General features: G+C 37.5%; 1 protein-coding gene across 5 annotated transcripts in view; it reads right to left on the bottom strand.

The window, feature by feature from the left end:
- Positions 1 to 15,433, bottom strand: part of Remo (Remoulade) — a 502,829-nt gene that overhangs the window by 20,937 nt on the left and 466,459 nt on the right. For all 5 annotated transcript variants that reach the window (XM_067091346.1, XM_067091350.1, XM_067091348.1 and 2 more), the window contains one exon: positions 287 to 450. In XM_067091346.1, the coding sequence (XP_066947447.1) occupies positions 287 to 450 (164 nt within the window). The remainder of the gene's footprint in view (positions 1 to 286; positions 451 to 15,433) is intronic.

Below are 15,433 nucleotides of genomic sequence, written 5' to 3'. Positions count from 1 at the left end.
TCTTGAGATCTGCAGATTTCGCGGTTGACTGAATCCAGTATTATTGGTGGCAAGCAATAATAATTCTCAAAGTTGACCCGCATAATATTAGAAATCAAGGCGAAACAGCAAAAAGGCTCTAAATAATAAAAGAATCTCAAAGTGAAAGAACATTAGAAGCAAAACACACACGCATATATATATATATATATATATATATATATATATATATATATATATATATATATATATATATATATATATATTGTGTAGAGAGGTAGAGAGAAAACACAGCATAAATACTCACGACATTGCATATCTTGCGGAGAGAGTTTCTTGATCTGCGTTCCGTTGAGAGACCTCGGTCGGAAACATTTTGTTCCTGGCGACAGTCGGAACTGCTTGTCGGCAATTGCTTGCGTCAGCCAACGAAGTCCGCAATCACAAACCAATTCGGCTTCCGGGGCATCCCTGTATACAACGAAATTACAAAGCAGCTGAATGAAAAGTCTAAGGACGTATAAAACTTAACACAAAATAACACAATCTTTGAGAGGAGGAACATGTGCAGGTATTGTGTGTGTGTGTGTGTGTGTGTGTGTGTGTGTGTGTGTGTGTGTGTGTGTGTGTGTGTGTGTGTGTGTGAAAACTTAAGTAATTTGACCTGACATCTGAGAGGGCTATCCCTTAGGGTGACCTTCTACCCCGCCCTCCTCTGGTGAGAAAGGTATGGGATGAGCGGATCGGATGAAACCGGAAAAAATTTAAATGTCAGATTTTATTAAAATGTAAAAGGTGATGGTATTTCACGGTTTCCGTTTATGGCTGATTATTCCTTGACCTAAATATGTTCGCACTGCAAATTATACGAATGGTTTTACAGAAAATAACCTGTATTTCATGTGTGCAGTGTTCATCAAATTTATATATATATATATATATATATATATATATATATATATATATATATATATATATATATATATATATATATATATATATATATATATATATATTACATATTTTTCTTGTACACAAGATTTAGTAAGGCCATTAAAGTTTTGAAAATTAAATTTATTTGGCTTTCCAAGGGACCATGTCCCTTCTACCTCAGTTGTATTCGGAGGAGGAAGGGAGATGGTCCCTTCGAAAGCTAAATAAATTCAATTTAAGTGCTTTTGAAGGTTTCACTATATATAAATATACAAATAATATATATATATATATATATATATATATATATATATATATATACACATACACACAAACATGTTAAGAGTTCATTGTGACTATAAGAAATGTTTATATATCTGGTAAAAAGGTGACCAGTAGAATGTGTGTGTGTGTGTGTGTGTGTGTGTGTGTGTGTGTGTGTGTGTTATTTATAAATGTACGGAGCAGAGAGAGATTTCAACGAAGTCTCTTAATTCAGTATCCGTTGGACGCTTCAAACCTACCTTATCAATACGAACTTTGTACGTTTCAATATTATGAGACATAGGCCTAACTGCATCGGCACTATCAAACTCATGTACACACACACTGACAAAATCGCTAATTAAGGGGAGGTCTAACTAAGATCTAATTACAAAGCACGTAATCTAATCAAAAGAGGTAGGAGGGGAAGCGAAACGAAACGGGGGGTGGGTAGGGGGTAGGGGGTGGGAAACAGAGCATTCCAAGAACGGAGGTCAAAATAAACATAAGGCGGGGTCACGCATCCATGATTAAACGCCATATTCATTAGATAAGGCATTCGGAGTTAACCCTACACAGTCATCCAAGCAAGCCTCCAACTCAGAAATAGTTTTCATCCTCTCTCTCTCTCTCTCTCTCTCTCTCTCTCTCTCTCTCTCTCTCTCTCTCTCTCTCTCTCTCTCTCTCTCTCGCATGCCGTACCAATAAAGTGACTTCAATCAACGTTGTGTGTGCGCGTGTTTGTATTTTTGCCTCGCCATCTAGCTCTCTCTCTCTCTCCCATCCAGAACACCAATACATCCCAGTATTGGGGGCCGTCTATTCTCTGGCTTTCCTCTATCTGCCAAATACAAAAGAGATGGGAAGAGTAAATCTCTTTCGCTTCTTTTATTTGTATTTTTCTACCTTCATTTTCGGGAAGTTGTTATTCAGAGGCGAAAAAGGGGAGAGGAAGTGTGGAACGCCTGCACACACAAAAAGTATGAGAGTATGATAATGTGTATATGTTATTTTCTACAGAAAAATGTTCTCTTCTCCATGTAAAGAAACGGAAGACTTTTAATACAAACCCCAAAATACTTGCAATGAACTTCTAAATTTTGATAAAGTCAAGAAATTCATTTTCTTCCGGCCCCCTCAGCTGCCCATTCCATTACTTTCCCCGAAAGAAGGGGGGAGAGGTGGAGGTTGGTTGGTTACCCTTAGGGTTAGCCCTCCCAAATCCCGGTGTAAAGTCTCGCCAATTTCTGGCGGTTCCAATTCACTTCATTATTGGTCTGGCTGAAAATTCAAATTGACTCCCCTGAAATCAATTAGGCCAGGCGATGGAGAGAGAGAGAGAGAGAGAGAGAGAGAGAGAGAGAGAGAGAGAGAGAGAGAGAGAGAGAGAGAGAGAGAGAGAAAGGGCGGGAAATAGGGGGTGGGGGGGGTGAGATAAGCTAGAAAAGGGCGACATCATTGATTACCAGTCGTACTTTTGTAAGTTAAAATAAAATAAAGCGAACGTTTTTCTTAAAATATAGCAACAGTTACGTACATAGGGAAGAGAAAAAACAGAGGTGGGATAAATATGATAATGTTCATTATTTACCATTTATAATGCACATATTCGAGCGCGTGCACAAACGTGCGCAAACACAAACACAGTGCTAGTCTATATATATATATATATATATATATATATATATATATATATATATATATATACATATATACTCACACACCTAAACTTACACCAGCATTGTTATTCCGTCCTTCCTCTATTCCATCCCCTGAAAACAAGGGGACGGAGGATTCCCTGGGGATCATTTGGAGTTACCCCAATGACATTGAGGATGAAGACGAGGACAAGATAGTAATGAGGTCATTATCCCCGTGTCCTCCGTCGGAAAGACCCGGTTGGCGGGGGGTCGTTAGCCTAGGTAATTCCTCGTGAAATAACACCATCACACTTTCTTAGTAAAGTCTCGTAATTGCCTCCTCTACTCTCCCTCAGTGCTTCATTCTCTCCCACCAACACCCCTAGGGCTCCATTTTCTCTCTCTCTCTCTCTCTCTCTCTCTCTCTCTCTCTCTCTCTCTCTCTCTCTCACCTATCTTTGCTATAATCTGCACATTCAGTACTTTTGTCCCCCAGACAAGTGCTCTAGTATCGTGGGACTAAAATGACTTCTGCGTAATTACGGGGTATCCATAAATAAGAGGGAACTAGACCGCATTGCTGACTCGTAATTATTCTACAGCAAGGGAACTCTTCTTTTACCATACATACATACTTACACATATGCGTGCGCACACACACAATATATATACAATATATATGTGTATATATATATAATATATATATAATATATATATATATAATGTATATTATAAAATGTCTGGTGTATTTGTTTACTATATGTCTTTTTTTCTTCTTCATTTTGAATGGCGTCGAGCCAGAAGGGTAAAACCGTCCTGTTATCCGTAAAGGTTAAGGGATGAGGTTGCTATCCCAGGCCCTCTCTTGAGTTCTAGCTACCGCTGGTACCCATTCACAACTGGGTCGATGGTGGCAATAAGCTTAGCGCTCTATCACACACACACACACACGCATATATATATATATATATATATATATATATATATATATATATATATATATATATATATATATTAAAAAAAAATATATATATGCATGCATGAATCGAGTGTGTATAAATTTATCCTTTACCAATTCCTACACATTGTAAGTCTATGCACGGGACCGTAAGAGCTTTGTGGTTTTTTCATCAAGAGCAATTTTGAACGCATGCCCTACCCCGATGAAGATAGAAAAAAAAAAGAGACTACTCAAATTACAAAGAGGTAAGGAAAGATCTTATACCAATACACTACATTTCTGTAAAAAAAAAAAAAGCAAATTATAAGGTTCTTAGAGGTAATGCTAAAAAATATGGAGGCGCACATCCCTCTCAATGGTAAAACGAAAAATTTGAAAAATGCCCGAGAGTTGTCCCTCGAGGGAAAAAAGAGGTCCGGATCTAATGAACTGGTAGACATTTATTACCTACCGCAGTTGTGGAAAGGACTGGATTAAAGTCTCACATTTTTTGAGTGTGGGTTTATATGGTAAATTAATGTGAACAGAAGCGCGAATAGCGGGCTGAAATTTATATGCTGTAACTTGATGGAAACAGCGTGAAATATTGTGGTAAAGAATTAATTTTGAAAAAAAAAAAAAAAAAAAATGCTCTTTATACATTTCTCACTGCTTTCCATCATTTGCTTTCCACTAATCGCTGATTCAAGTGAAACACATCGAATAGATCATGATAAAAAGTTCCATAAGAATACTTTAATATGCTATTGCCGAGAATTAGATTTCAAAACTAGACCTGCTCTTGCAATAACTAGAGAACAAAATAATTCCTTTTAAAAATTAAGAACATGGAACCATTCTCATTCATATACTTTCGCAAAGTAAACAACGCGATACATAAACCAATTAGAAACATAATCATCAGCACGTTTCCAACTCCTGTTCTTCACTCGCTTTGAAATTTTCTTGATACAACGAACATTTTTATTAACACCACCTACTGTACCTTATACCTCTTTAAAATGTCTGATTTTCTTATGTGCGTAACTTTGTTTATATGATCTTTACCACAAAGATGAAATATACCAAGCATGCTATTCTTACTACAGCTTTCAAGATAATTTACCAAAGTAAGTTAACTTTCCAAAGGCGACCACAGAGACTGATAAGACACACCCACGTTGACTCACAACAGCCTATGATAACGACATGAGCCATAACTATAACAACAATAGAAATGAAAAAAGTCACCTGAAGAGTCAGTCCCAACGCAAATCTCATATCTAGTCCAGAACCAGGATCCTGTCCAGAACATAAAGGGAGGCTAGATTCATAAAACAATTATCAACTGAATGGACACGAATGTTTCAAGCTCAAAACAATCTCTGCAGTTCTAAGTAAGGCCACTTGAATCCTGAAAAACTTGAAGACAGCAGCCATCCAAATAACACAAAGTACTGTAGGAGCAAAATAAAAGCACGAAACTTAATTGCCTGAACAGATTCAATAACAGCCCCAAAGAGACAAACACATGAAAAAGGGGGGAGCACGGCAAAAAATAAAAGGGTTGGGATTCTGTAACACCAACGACATTCTAACCCACCAACAAAATAAAATAAAACTGTAAAAAAACAAGAGGCCAAAAAGAATTTCTACAGAGAGAGAGAAAAAAAAAGTAATAAAACTCCTCTGTGTATGTCTCTCACTCTCTCTATCCGCGCAGACTTGAAACTTAACGATATATCGACATAAAAGTTATTGTTGTTCCGTCTTGCTCTCCAGTCTTTTACCAGCAGTGTGGGCATGGAAGGGAGGAGGGGGGGGGGTATTGGCGATTGCACAGTGGTGTCTAGATAGTAGAAAGCTAGTGTTGGTCATAATATAGAGTGGTAGGCGATCAGGGAAAACTCAGTTAACCTTGACAAGTATTGGTACTTCTTTTTTCTTTCCCTTTTTTTATTTACAGGGTTATTTACTTTACGGCCATGCGGTGTAGTTACTATTTATTAGACGATAAACACAGCTTGTTGTAATACGTTTTTTTTTATTCTTTCCATTTTAATTATTTGTTGGATACATACTTGGGTTCATTTCATTATCCCATTTTATCTACTTTCCTCTCATCTTTGTCGCATATACAGGAAGCGTTTCTGTTGCTTTAAAGGCTCAGCAACGCAGTATATTGCGTAACACCGCTTTGCTGTTATCAAGACGGATCATTTCAGCACTTGTTCTTCACAGCTGGCGAATGACTTTTTGTTTTTATTATTCCATACATATTTTAGTATAATAAAAGCAAGATTTACAGTGATTAAATATTTCTAACTACAGAGGCGCAGCATAAGTTGTTAAGGGATATACAGTATGAGTTTACTCCTCCGCCAAGTTGGTTCCGTACTGTAATCAGACCGTCCCCAAAACATCGCTGATCGACTATAACTTATCTTCCTACTTATTATCACCGTAACTGATTTACAGAATTCATAAAACCAAGGCACAGAACTTGCTTTATCACTGAGCAGGATAGACACCGTGAGGTACAATGGTTAGCCTAAGACACAACATAAGCCATACACATATTCTATTCTTTTTAACACCTGCAAAATTTGGATATGTAAAGATCTGCGACATATGTGCAAATGAAACATCCTTAAGGTTGAAAAACGTACCGTACCAGGAATAACATCCAAACCCCGCAATTTCATATCTCCCTCTTACACTGGTCTTTCACGATTACTAAGTCAGAAAGTATCACTGATGCGCTCTCTCTCTCTCTCTCTCTCTCTCTCTCTCTCTCTCTCTCTCTCAGAGATCTCTGTAAGCTTTTAAATGAATTTCACATTCATCAGATTTTTATTGGCACAATCATCAAAGATTGATGAATAACTAAATTAAATTTTACCCATCTCTACTGATAGAGAGTTGTGGAAACCAAATTAAATATCTTGGAAATTCTCCGTTTACCTATATATAAAATCTTTCGTGCAACAACACATCCAATTGAAAATTCAGTTACTCAAATTATTTTCCTAAATGCGCTTTCACATTTTTTTTTTAAAGAACAGACTTCCTACTAATATCGTTTCGTGCAAAATTTATGCTAAAGCATTAAATTTACATTTCCGCCCGAGACTAAATATAATGGATTGAAAGTCATACTCAGCTACATGCAATATTTTTCATTATGAAAGCCGTATAACAGTTTTTAAACTTTTTTTTACAATCTGGGAATAGGTCATGTGATAAAATAACTAACATCACGATTTTGCACACAGCTAGTTCCTATTTGGTAGGCCATCCACTTACAACCGAAATCCCACTGAGACCTCAACAACACCTACACCTCATCTGCACCCAATAAATGTTATTTTGCAATTCTGGACACGGTGAAGGAACACGAAAGATTTTTCTCCTTGAATGTCTGGAAACGTTGTCCGAGTTTCCAGTCTCTAGAAATGAAGACTTTCATTTGCCATTTTAGACCTCACCAGCATCTTACCTTTGAAGCAAGCTTTTAAGCCAACCTCCCTGCCTCTTTCGACAACAACGTATTTTCGGCCTCATTAAAAGAAAAAACAAATTTACTGGTATTGCACTGAAAGGAAAGCTACAATTTCGACATTCTCTGATTGAGAGAAATGAATTATATCGAACTTCGAAGACTTTTATCATTTTTCTGAGGAAATTTCATCTGCAAACAATAAAATAATAATAAAAAAGTTCGTTTGCTCTAAATTTTCTTTAGACTTTTATACTACAGACCATCTATATTCTGGTCACTGACAGAAAATACATTTTCAATAACCTTTTGGATAGATAACACCCATTCTCTTGAATCACACAATATTTCTTAATCTGAAAGTCCTTGTTCATGAGAGTTCGAACAGATACAAAAGATTCTTCTTGAAGACTCTAGGGAAGAAAAATTTATTTTGAACACGTAAATGTTCTATTAAAACTGCCCGGAAACAAAGATTTTCATTTCACACATAGTGGAAGCGGAACAGGATTTCCCCGAATTTTAGGACACATTAAATATATATATTTCAATTTCAGATTCTGAAAACAAAATATTATCCCTTCCTAAGAACATTGGTCTTCATATTTGGTTTCGAAAACAGAGCAACGTTCTTTTCGGAAACTTAAGATTGAAGTTGCAGATCTGAAGTACCCCACCTTTATTCCGTAAAAAAAAAATCTCCATTCAATGTCTGCTGCAAGTTATAAAACAATTGTGAATACATGTGTGATTATTATAAGTTTCAGTCTACTGTACATTGCAACTGCAAAACTCTTACCAGGATTCAACTCCTTTCATCATTCTTATTCTGTCTTTCTGATCTGTTTTTGGTATAACTAAGAAGACATGTTTATACCTAAATAACGGAATACAACAAAGAATTTCAATCCCGAGGCCAACATACATACTCGTAATATATCTTGCTTGGAAATAATAAAACTCTTCCTTACGCTGAAGAGAAGCTTATCACAACACAAAGACGAGCCGACTAAACACTGCGCCCTATCATTAACAGCGCATAATCTAAGATTTACAGAACAAACAACGAAACGAAAACAAACAACAAAGAAAACAAACAGCGTTACGGAACGATAACACCATCGATCGTGAGACATTAAAATGGTCTTCAAAGGACCGGCACACAGAGACTAAAATTCTACAAGGCGTTTCCGGTAATGGCGTCACACATAAATTGTTGATTTCGCCCATTTTGTGTGATTATGCATCTAACTTATGGCCTCCTCCCTGGTGGCCCCGCGTGGAGAAATATTCCGGCTAGTATTCACTGTGGGAATTTATTTTCCTTTTCAAGATTTTGTGCAAAAGTTTATTAAAAGCATATAATATGACAGTTACGCTTCGTTAAATATTTAGTAAGAGAACGAAACAAATACATTCTCTTCATGGATTTATCTCTCTCTCTCTCTCTCTCTCTCTCTCTCTCTCTCTCTCTCTCTCTCTCTGTTGCGAAAAAGATTACAGCAAAAGAAATAAAAATTTTTTACTGGTATTACAAATAGGCACTAGAGTTCTCGATAAAAGCTGCCATAATTTACGAAAACAGAAAAATCCACCTTCGCCCCCGTCCCGTCTTTTCTCAAGGCTATACGGTCTTGGGAGGGTAAAGGAAAAACAGATCTGAAATAAACACATGGAGGTTCTTTCGAAATCACCTTCTTTGCTGGGGATGAAAGAAGGAGAAAAGATGTGGGCACACAAGAGAAGCTCGAATTTGAAACCCAATTAGGGCTCTACAAGGAGACGGAAGCGAGGGCGGGTATGGAGAGGGAGGGGGAAGGATAAAGCCTTGCGGGAGTGGAAGGGGGGGGAGGGGGAAATAAAGCCTCGAAGGAGAGGAAAAAGGAATAAGGAGTAGGGCCTTCAGAAGTGAATCCCACAAAAGAAAGATAAGGATCTACGGCCTCTGAAGGATAGGAGACGATTTGGTGAGTCACGAGGATGGCAAAGGGAAGAAGAATTCGTCACAATGCGATGACATTGTAAACAGAGAGCATTATGAAGACGGGTTAGAAGAACGCCGAACAGAAGGAACGAAACTACCGTCAACGTTGGCAGAACAAAAAGGGCAGAGGCAAAACCTCCTGTTTGCTCAAGACTGCCCGGGAAGATGAATTCATTAGCAGCACAAGAGAGGAGAAAAGAGAGAAGGGGGATTTTTAATTCATGGAATACCTGAATGCAAGCAAGGGAATCGGAGACTCCCTCGGGAAGGGGATTTAGGTCAGAGGCTGTCTCCGGGGATTGGCAGGGGGCGGGGAGTTGCAAGAGAGGGTCTGGACCTCCTTACTCAACAGTGCGACTGAAATAGTCGAGTAACGAGAGATTTTTCTGAAGAAAGCTGATACAGTCACATACAAGCACACATACATGACATGTTACAGAGTCGATCTAGATCTTGCTTATAACCGGCAAAGAACTACATGAGAAATTAATTAATATAAAGAACTGAAACATCTATCAACACACAACCCCTCCGTACCCAAACATTCAGAACATACAAGTAAGAGTGTATACAAAAGTGAAACATACAAAACTACAAAGAAAGTGTAAGCTTATATTTCGTTATATGCACTACTCGAAATTTCCCGTAGGAGTTTCAAACTCAACAGCACAAACTGACAGTCTGTCATGTACACAGAAATGGCTGTAAAAGCACAGCAACATGGAAGTTAATAAAAAAAAAATGGGTAGTATTTAGTAAGGTAAAATGAGAGAGAGAGAATAAAAAAAAATGATAAGGAAAGTACAGAGAAAGAAATGTAATAGAACGCGCCAGTATTGACTACCAAGTTCAATCAGCAGATGGAACGGAAAACTGCTGAGGTGGAAAATTGCAAATGGTGCGAGCGAAATCAATGACAGGTCTTGCACGCACTCACGAATGCAACTAATGTGAGTTTCCATTCAACCGAATAATATTCACTTCGCACAACTGTGTATAAACACTGACATCTCACTGACTGCGTCTTCAATTGGACTGCGCGTTCACTTGCCATCTTATTGGCTAAGGCCATTCTCTCTCTCTCTCTCTCTCTCTCTCTCTCTCTCTCTCTCTCTCTATCCACAGGTCTTTCATTTATACCTCACTCCCCGAATCCAAAGTAGGAACAGCGCGTTATTCGGTAGGGTTTATGAAATATTATTTTGACTAAATTAAAACTATTCATCTCATAATTTTTTTTTCACGCGAAATTGGTGCAATATGATTTCCCAAGTTCCCATTAATCACAGAAGGCTTGAATCAATTCGAAGAAAACAAGGAGGAGCAGAGGAAAATAATAATCACGTCGGAAATTAACAGAGAAGATTAACTTATACATTTATTCTTATTCCTCATTTTTCATTTTCAAAAGGGATGCCTGTAAATCAACAAGACATATTTTGTAAGTGTAACTCTTTATCCAGGTCACGGGTTTGAGAGAGAGAGAGAGAGAGAGAGAGAGAGAGAGAGAGAGAGAGAGAGAGAGAGAGAGAGAAGATTAATCTTAAAGCGAATAATAATGACACTCCAGCAAAAAAATTCCCGTCTCCGACACGGTAACACACACGAGTTAAAACAAAAGGTGGAGTAACTCCATTAGGGAAGCGTTTCATCTGAAAAAAGGAAACTTACTAAAAGTTACCGAAAAGTGTTTAAAGAGCGACTTGAGAAGATAAAAGGAAAATCTTATCCAAAAAGATATAAGGGAGGTATTTCTTTCTTCTTTCCGCTTTTTCTTCCCATCCGCCGGGAGATTAAAAAGAATGAGCTTTTACAGTGATTAAAATTAGGGTCTTCTTTTCTCTTTGGAGAGAGAGAGAGAGAGAGAGAGAGAGAGAGAGAGAGAGAGAGAGAGAGAGAGAGAGAGAGAGAGATTTTCTCATAAGGTAATAGGTAAAAGTTAATCAAAGGTAAAAGATGAAGAGACGTGAAGGCAAATTGCGTATTTAAATCACGCTTAACCTGGAAAAATCCGTTAGCGCCTCCACCAAAAATTACACAAATTTATGAAGTACAACGGAGATTAATGCCCGAAAACGGAGGAATAAATAACAACTCTCATCACAGCTGCCAGAGATGAACAATAAGACGTGTAAACGATCCCCATTGTTAATTCACACTTTCATTAGCACAACGATGGTAATAAGATGAAGATGAACGAGAGTGTTATTAAACAAGGGGCGAGTCGGTCGTTAAAGCCGCCAGGATTTATATCATCCAGCGCGTTTTTCCTCCTCTACGCCTCTTTCATTGTCCGTTTTTTTCTTTTCTTTTAAATAATGCTAAGAGCTTGCAGTTCTTATTTTTATCTCTTGGTGCATCTGTCATTCTGCCAATTTAATATCTATGCTTGTCAACCATTTTGTAATTAATGATTTTTGTCAGTTCAGTTTTGTGCCAGTTTCCATTTATATTCCAATAACTAATCATTTTCATATACTTGACTTTTTAAGTTCGCGACAATGGCAACAGTAGCGTTTACTGGAATAAAAAAAAAATTCCATTTTTGACTCTATGGTGAAATAAAATAGCGCGACCCTGAGAGAAAATGGATAAAATTACACTACCAAATTCCCACAAGAATGGCAAGAATAAACTTAGCAATTTACTCAGATATGGGGAGGAAAACAAACATCCGATTTCGAGAGGGGCGGGATGATAAGCTATGACTTTGACAGATATTTAAAAAAAAAAAAACTTTTCTTCGACATGCACCAGATAGAAGCAGCTTGCCCCGAACTCTGATCAGTATAAGAAGGGTAACGACATTCGCCTATCCGCTTCACGTTAAGTTGCAAAACAATCACAAACAAGGAATTTCCTTGCAGAAGTGAAAGAGCGAACGCACTCATTTAGCATGAAAGTAAGTTTCACTAAGAGGAACATAAATCAACCGTCTCTTTCCACGCGCCAAGGACTTCAAAAGAGAGAAAGCAGAGTCCACAGGCAAGGAGATTTCCAGCTCCATTCAAGGAGAGCGTCATTTGTCAAAGTGCCGTTTCCTTTCCGCATGGAAATGAAGAAGAAGAAGAGGAAGAAGACATTAACGTATTCGATCGCAATATTGAAATGGGGTCGGATGAGGCAGAGTGTAAAATCTTTTGGCGCTATTAAGCATATCGCCATCTCTGGGGACACACATTGTTCTTTTGGATGGCTTTCAAGAAGCCATTTCCGCATCCACTTATCCGAACATACACTGGAAACTCGGAAAGGTAGGACACTGTAAGGGTAGCGCCGTCAGTGCAACTCACGTGGTGCACTGTAGCCATTACTAGAAGGTTGTTCGCAGCTTTCTTTTGGCCTTTAGCTGCACCCACTTTCTGTTAGCTTTTTACTTCACCTCCATTCCTTTCTTCCATTTTGCTGTCCAACCACTCCAATTCTCTGTTTTCACTGTCTTGAACGCTGAGTGCCCAGGTGCTTGGCTTTACGAGAGATTTCTGACCTAGCATAGATATTGTAAACCTAGCATACATTTCACTGATCCTTACAAACTTAACCCATTTAATACTTTGTTCTTTTATCATTTTTTTCATTGTATATGTGAATTTTTATCTTTGCAATGATTTGATAAGAAAATACAGCAAGCACGGTGCAGGGTTGCTGAATTTATCATGAAAAAAAAAAAAATTTCTGTATCGAAATTCTTTCAACAATACAGTTACCGTAATGGTAATTGTAAAAAGAGCCAATTTTCTCGTGCCAGACGACAAACAATTTCATCTAATAATGGCGACAGGCTTTGAAACCCAATCCTGAATTAGCCTTTGTCTGTGCAGTCTAATCGCAGGAATTAGCATCCAAAGCAAAAATAGCAAGCATAATTATGGATGTAATTCATGTGCAAGGAAATGATTCAAACTCCAAACTGAATTTGAGAAAGTCTCTTTCCCGTATATAAATTAATGGTATAAATGATTGGTATACAGATATCTCGACAAACCAAACAACTATAACATGTTGGTTTGACAAACACTATTCACCGATCCCCTACTGGAAAATGGAGACCAATTTAATTATTAGATCATATTGTAACAACATATGATTACAGTATTTGCAATGACTCATGGTAAACATATGCATGAAATACTGACAGCTGCTATGTAACTGGACTAATACGAATATATTATGTCACTGTGTTCATTCACGGAAATTTCTGTTCATTTATTTATTTACTGTATACTACTGCTTTAGGATACTCTCTCTTCAATTTCCCGTTTTACCTATTCTTTTCCCTTCATCACGATTGTCCTAGATAACGGGCCTTGGTTTCCCGTCTTAGAAGTCTTTACACTGAGAATAATTCACAAGCTAATCAGTGCTGACCCTAATTATGATGACAACTACATCATACTGGCTTATCAAAGCAAAGCGACGCTAGTTCCTGCGTGATAATTTGAGAAAATGTCGAGTAAATTCCCAATGTGTTGGCAGATTTATCATTTCAAGGTCTTCAATAAAAATTATGGGCATAATTCTACCGCGCCACAATAACAAGCCATGACAGGAAGGTCTTTCTTTACGTATCGACTAAATACGCGACCCAGTTCGGAGGAAAAGGTATTTCTGGTAAAGTTTATCCAAATATAAAGTATGGGGAATATGCTGACGGGTTACTTGAAATACAGGATCTACATGCATTCACTTCACGCGATGCCTGTATTAATAATTCTTAGTGTACATAAATTTTGAATTTAGAATATAATAGTTTTGGCGTCGCTCTAGCTAATCACAATTAGCTTATTCTTTCAAAGGGACGACGGGAATGCATAAATTGCATTAAGCTCGGGAGATTTACTAATCGTTAGGGTCACAACCTAATGACTTTGTACATAGTGCTACCATACCGCAAAGTTTAATACACAGACCACCACTTGAGATACTTTGGAAAGTGATATACCACGAAATTTCGACTTTGCAGGGAGACCAACATCCCTTAAACCACAGTCTGACTCCTACTTGGACTGAAACCTATACGGTGTGGATGTAATCTCACAATTAATAGGCCAGGAAAAGCGGAAATGAACGTTGCTCTCACATTATAAAATGACAAGAAAAAACAATTCAAGGAACTCCAAATTTTTGGTGATATTTGAATTAAGTGCTTGAAATCCATTCCTTACGATGTAGTAACCGGAGTATTTGAAGAAAAAACATTATGTTTTTTTTTCTTTTTACAGTGGCTGTCCACACCAAAGCTGCACAGGTCTGATTTAAGGTCAGATGTAAAACGAATCTGTCTCAAAGCACGCTTACGGCCACATAAATAACTCGGTGATCACAAAGGACGTAGTCAAGACAATACCTATTGCTTATGCTACATGCCATTCCCAATCTCACAAAACGAGTCCCCGTATCCTAAAGACACAATAATGCTCACTGGAAGGTGTGAACTCCTTGAGGAAGGAAATGGCCCCTTAAATAAGTCTATTTACCACAGTGATGGTAGTAAAAGGTTCAACCTGGACATTGCTGGCTCAAGAACCGCCTATGATTTGTTGTAAGGATACAAATACCTTAACACAGAGAAGTGGCTAACAAAACTTTGTGGATGTCTCAATGGGAAGAAGTGTCCCATTTATGGCAGAAGAGCCTCTTCTCCTGAAGCCAGTGACAATCAATCGTTTCCCTACTAAGGAATTCCGAAAAAGGAAAACAATAGCATCCTCCTAGTGCTGTGTGAGACAAAAAAAATCAAGGGTAGGGGACTTGTAGCCACGTATCCTACGATGACATTGCCAAAAACCCAGGGAAAACTATAATTATATATATATATATATATATATATATATATATATATATATATATATATATATATATATATATATATATACATACATACATACATATATACACACATACATACACACACACGCACACATGCCTGTTACAAGGGGTAGAGCGCTGGGCTTGCATATGTAAGGTCAACAGTGAGTGTACACAAATGTCGGTTGGGTTCTACATTCTGGCATCACCCCTTCCAAAAAGAGAAAAAAGGCGTATGGTGTGATATATATATATATATATATATATATATATATATATATATATATATATATATATATATATATATATATATATATATATATATATATAGCAAAACGTCCTTTAGTATCCAATTCGCTCTACCTCAGGAATAATATATTTTCATA

Source organism: Macrobrachium rosenbergii, chromosome 48 (assembly GCF_040412425.1).
Source record: "Macrobrachium rosenbergii isolate ZJJX-2024 chromosome 48, ASM4041242v1, whole genome shotgun sequence".
Lineage (NCBI taxonomy): Eukaryota > Metazoa > Arthropoda > Malacostraca > Decapoda > Palaemonidae > Macrobrachium > Macrobrachium rosenbergii.
This window is presented reverse-complemented; position numbering and strand designations above follow the sequence as displayed.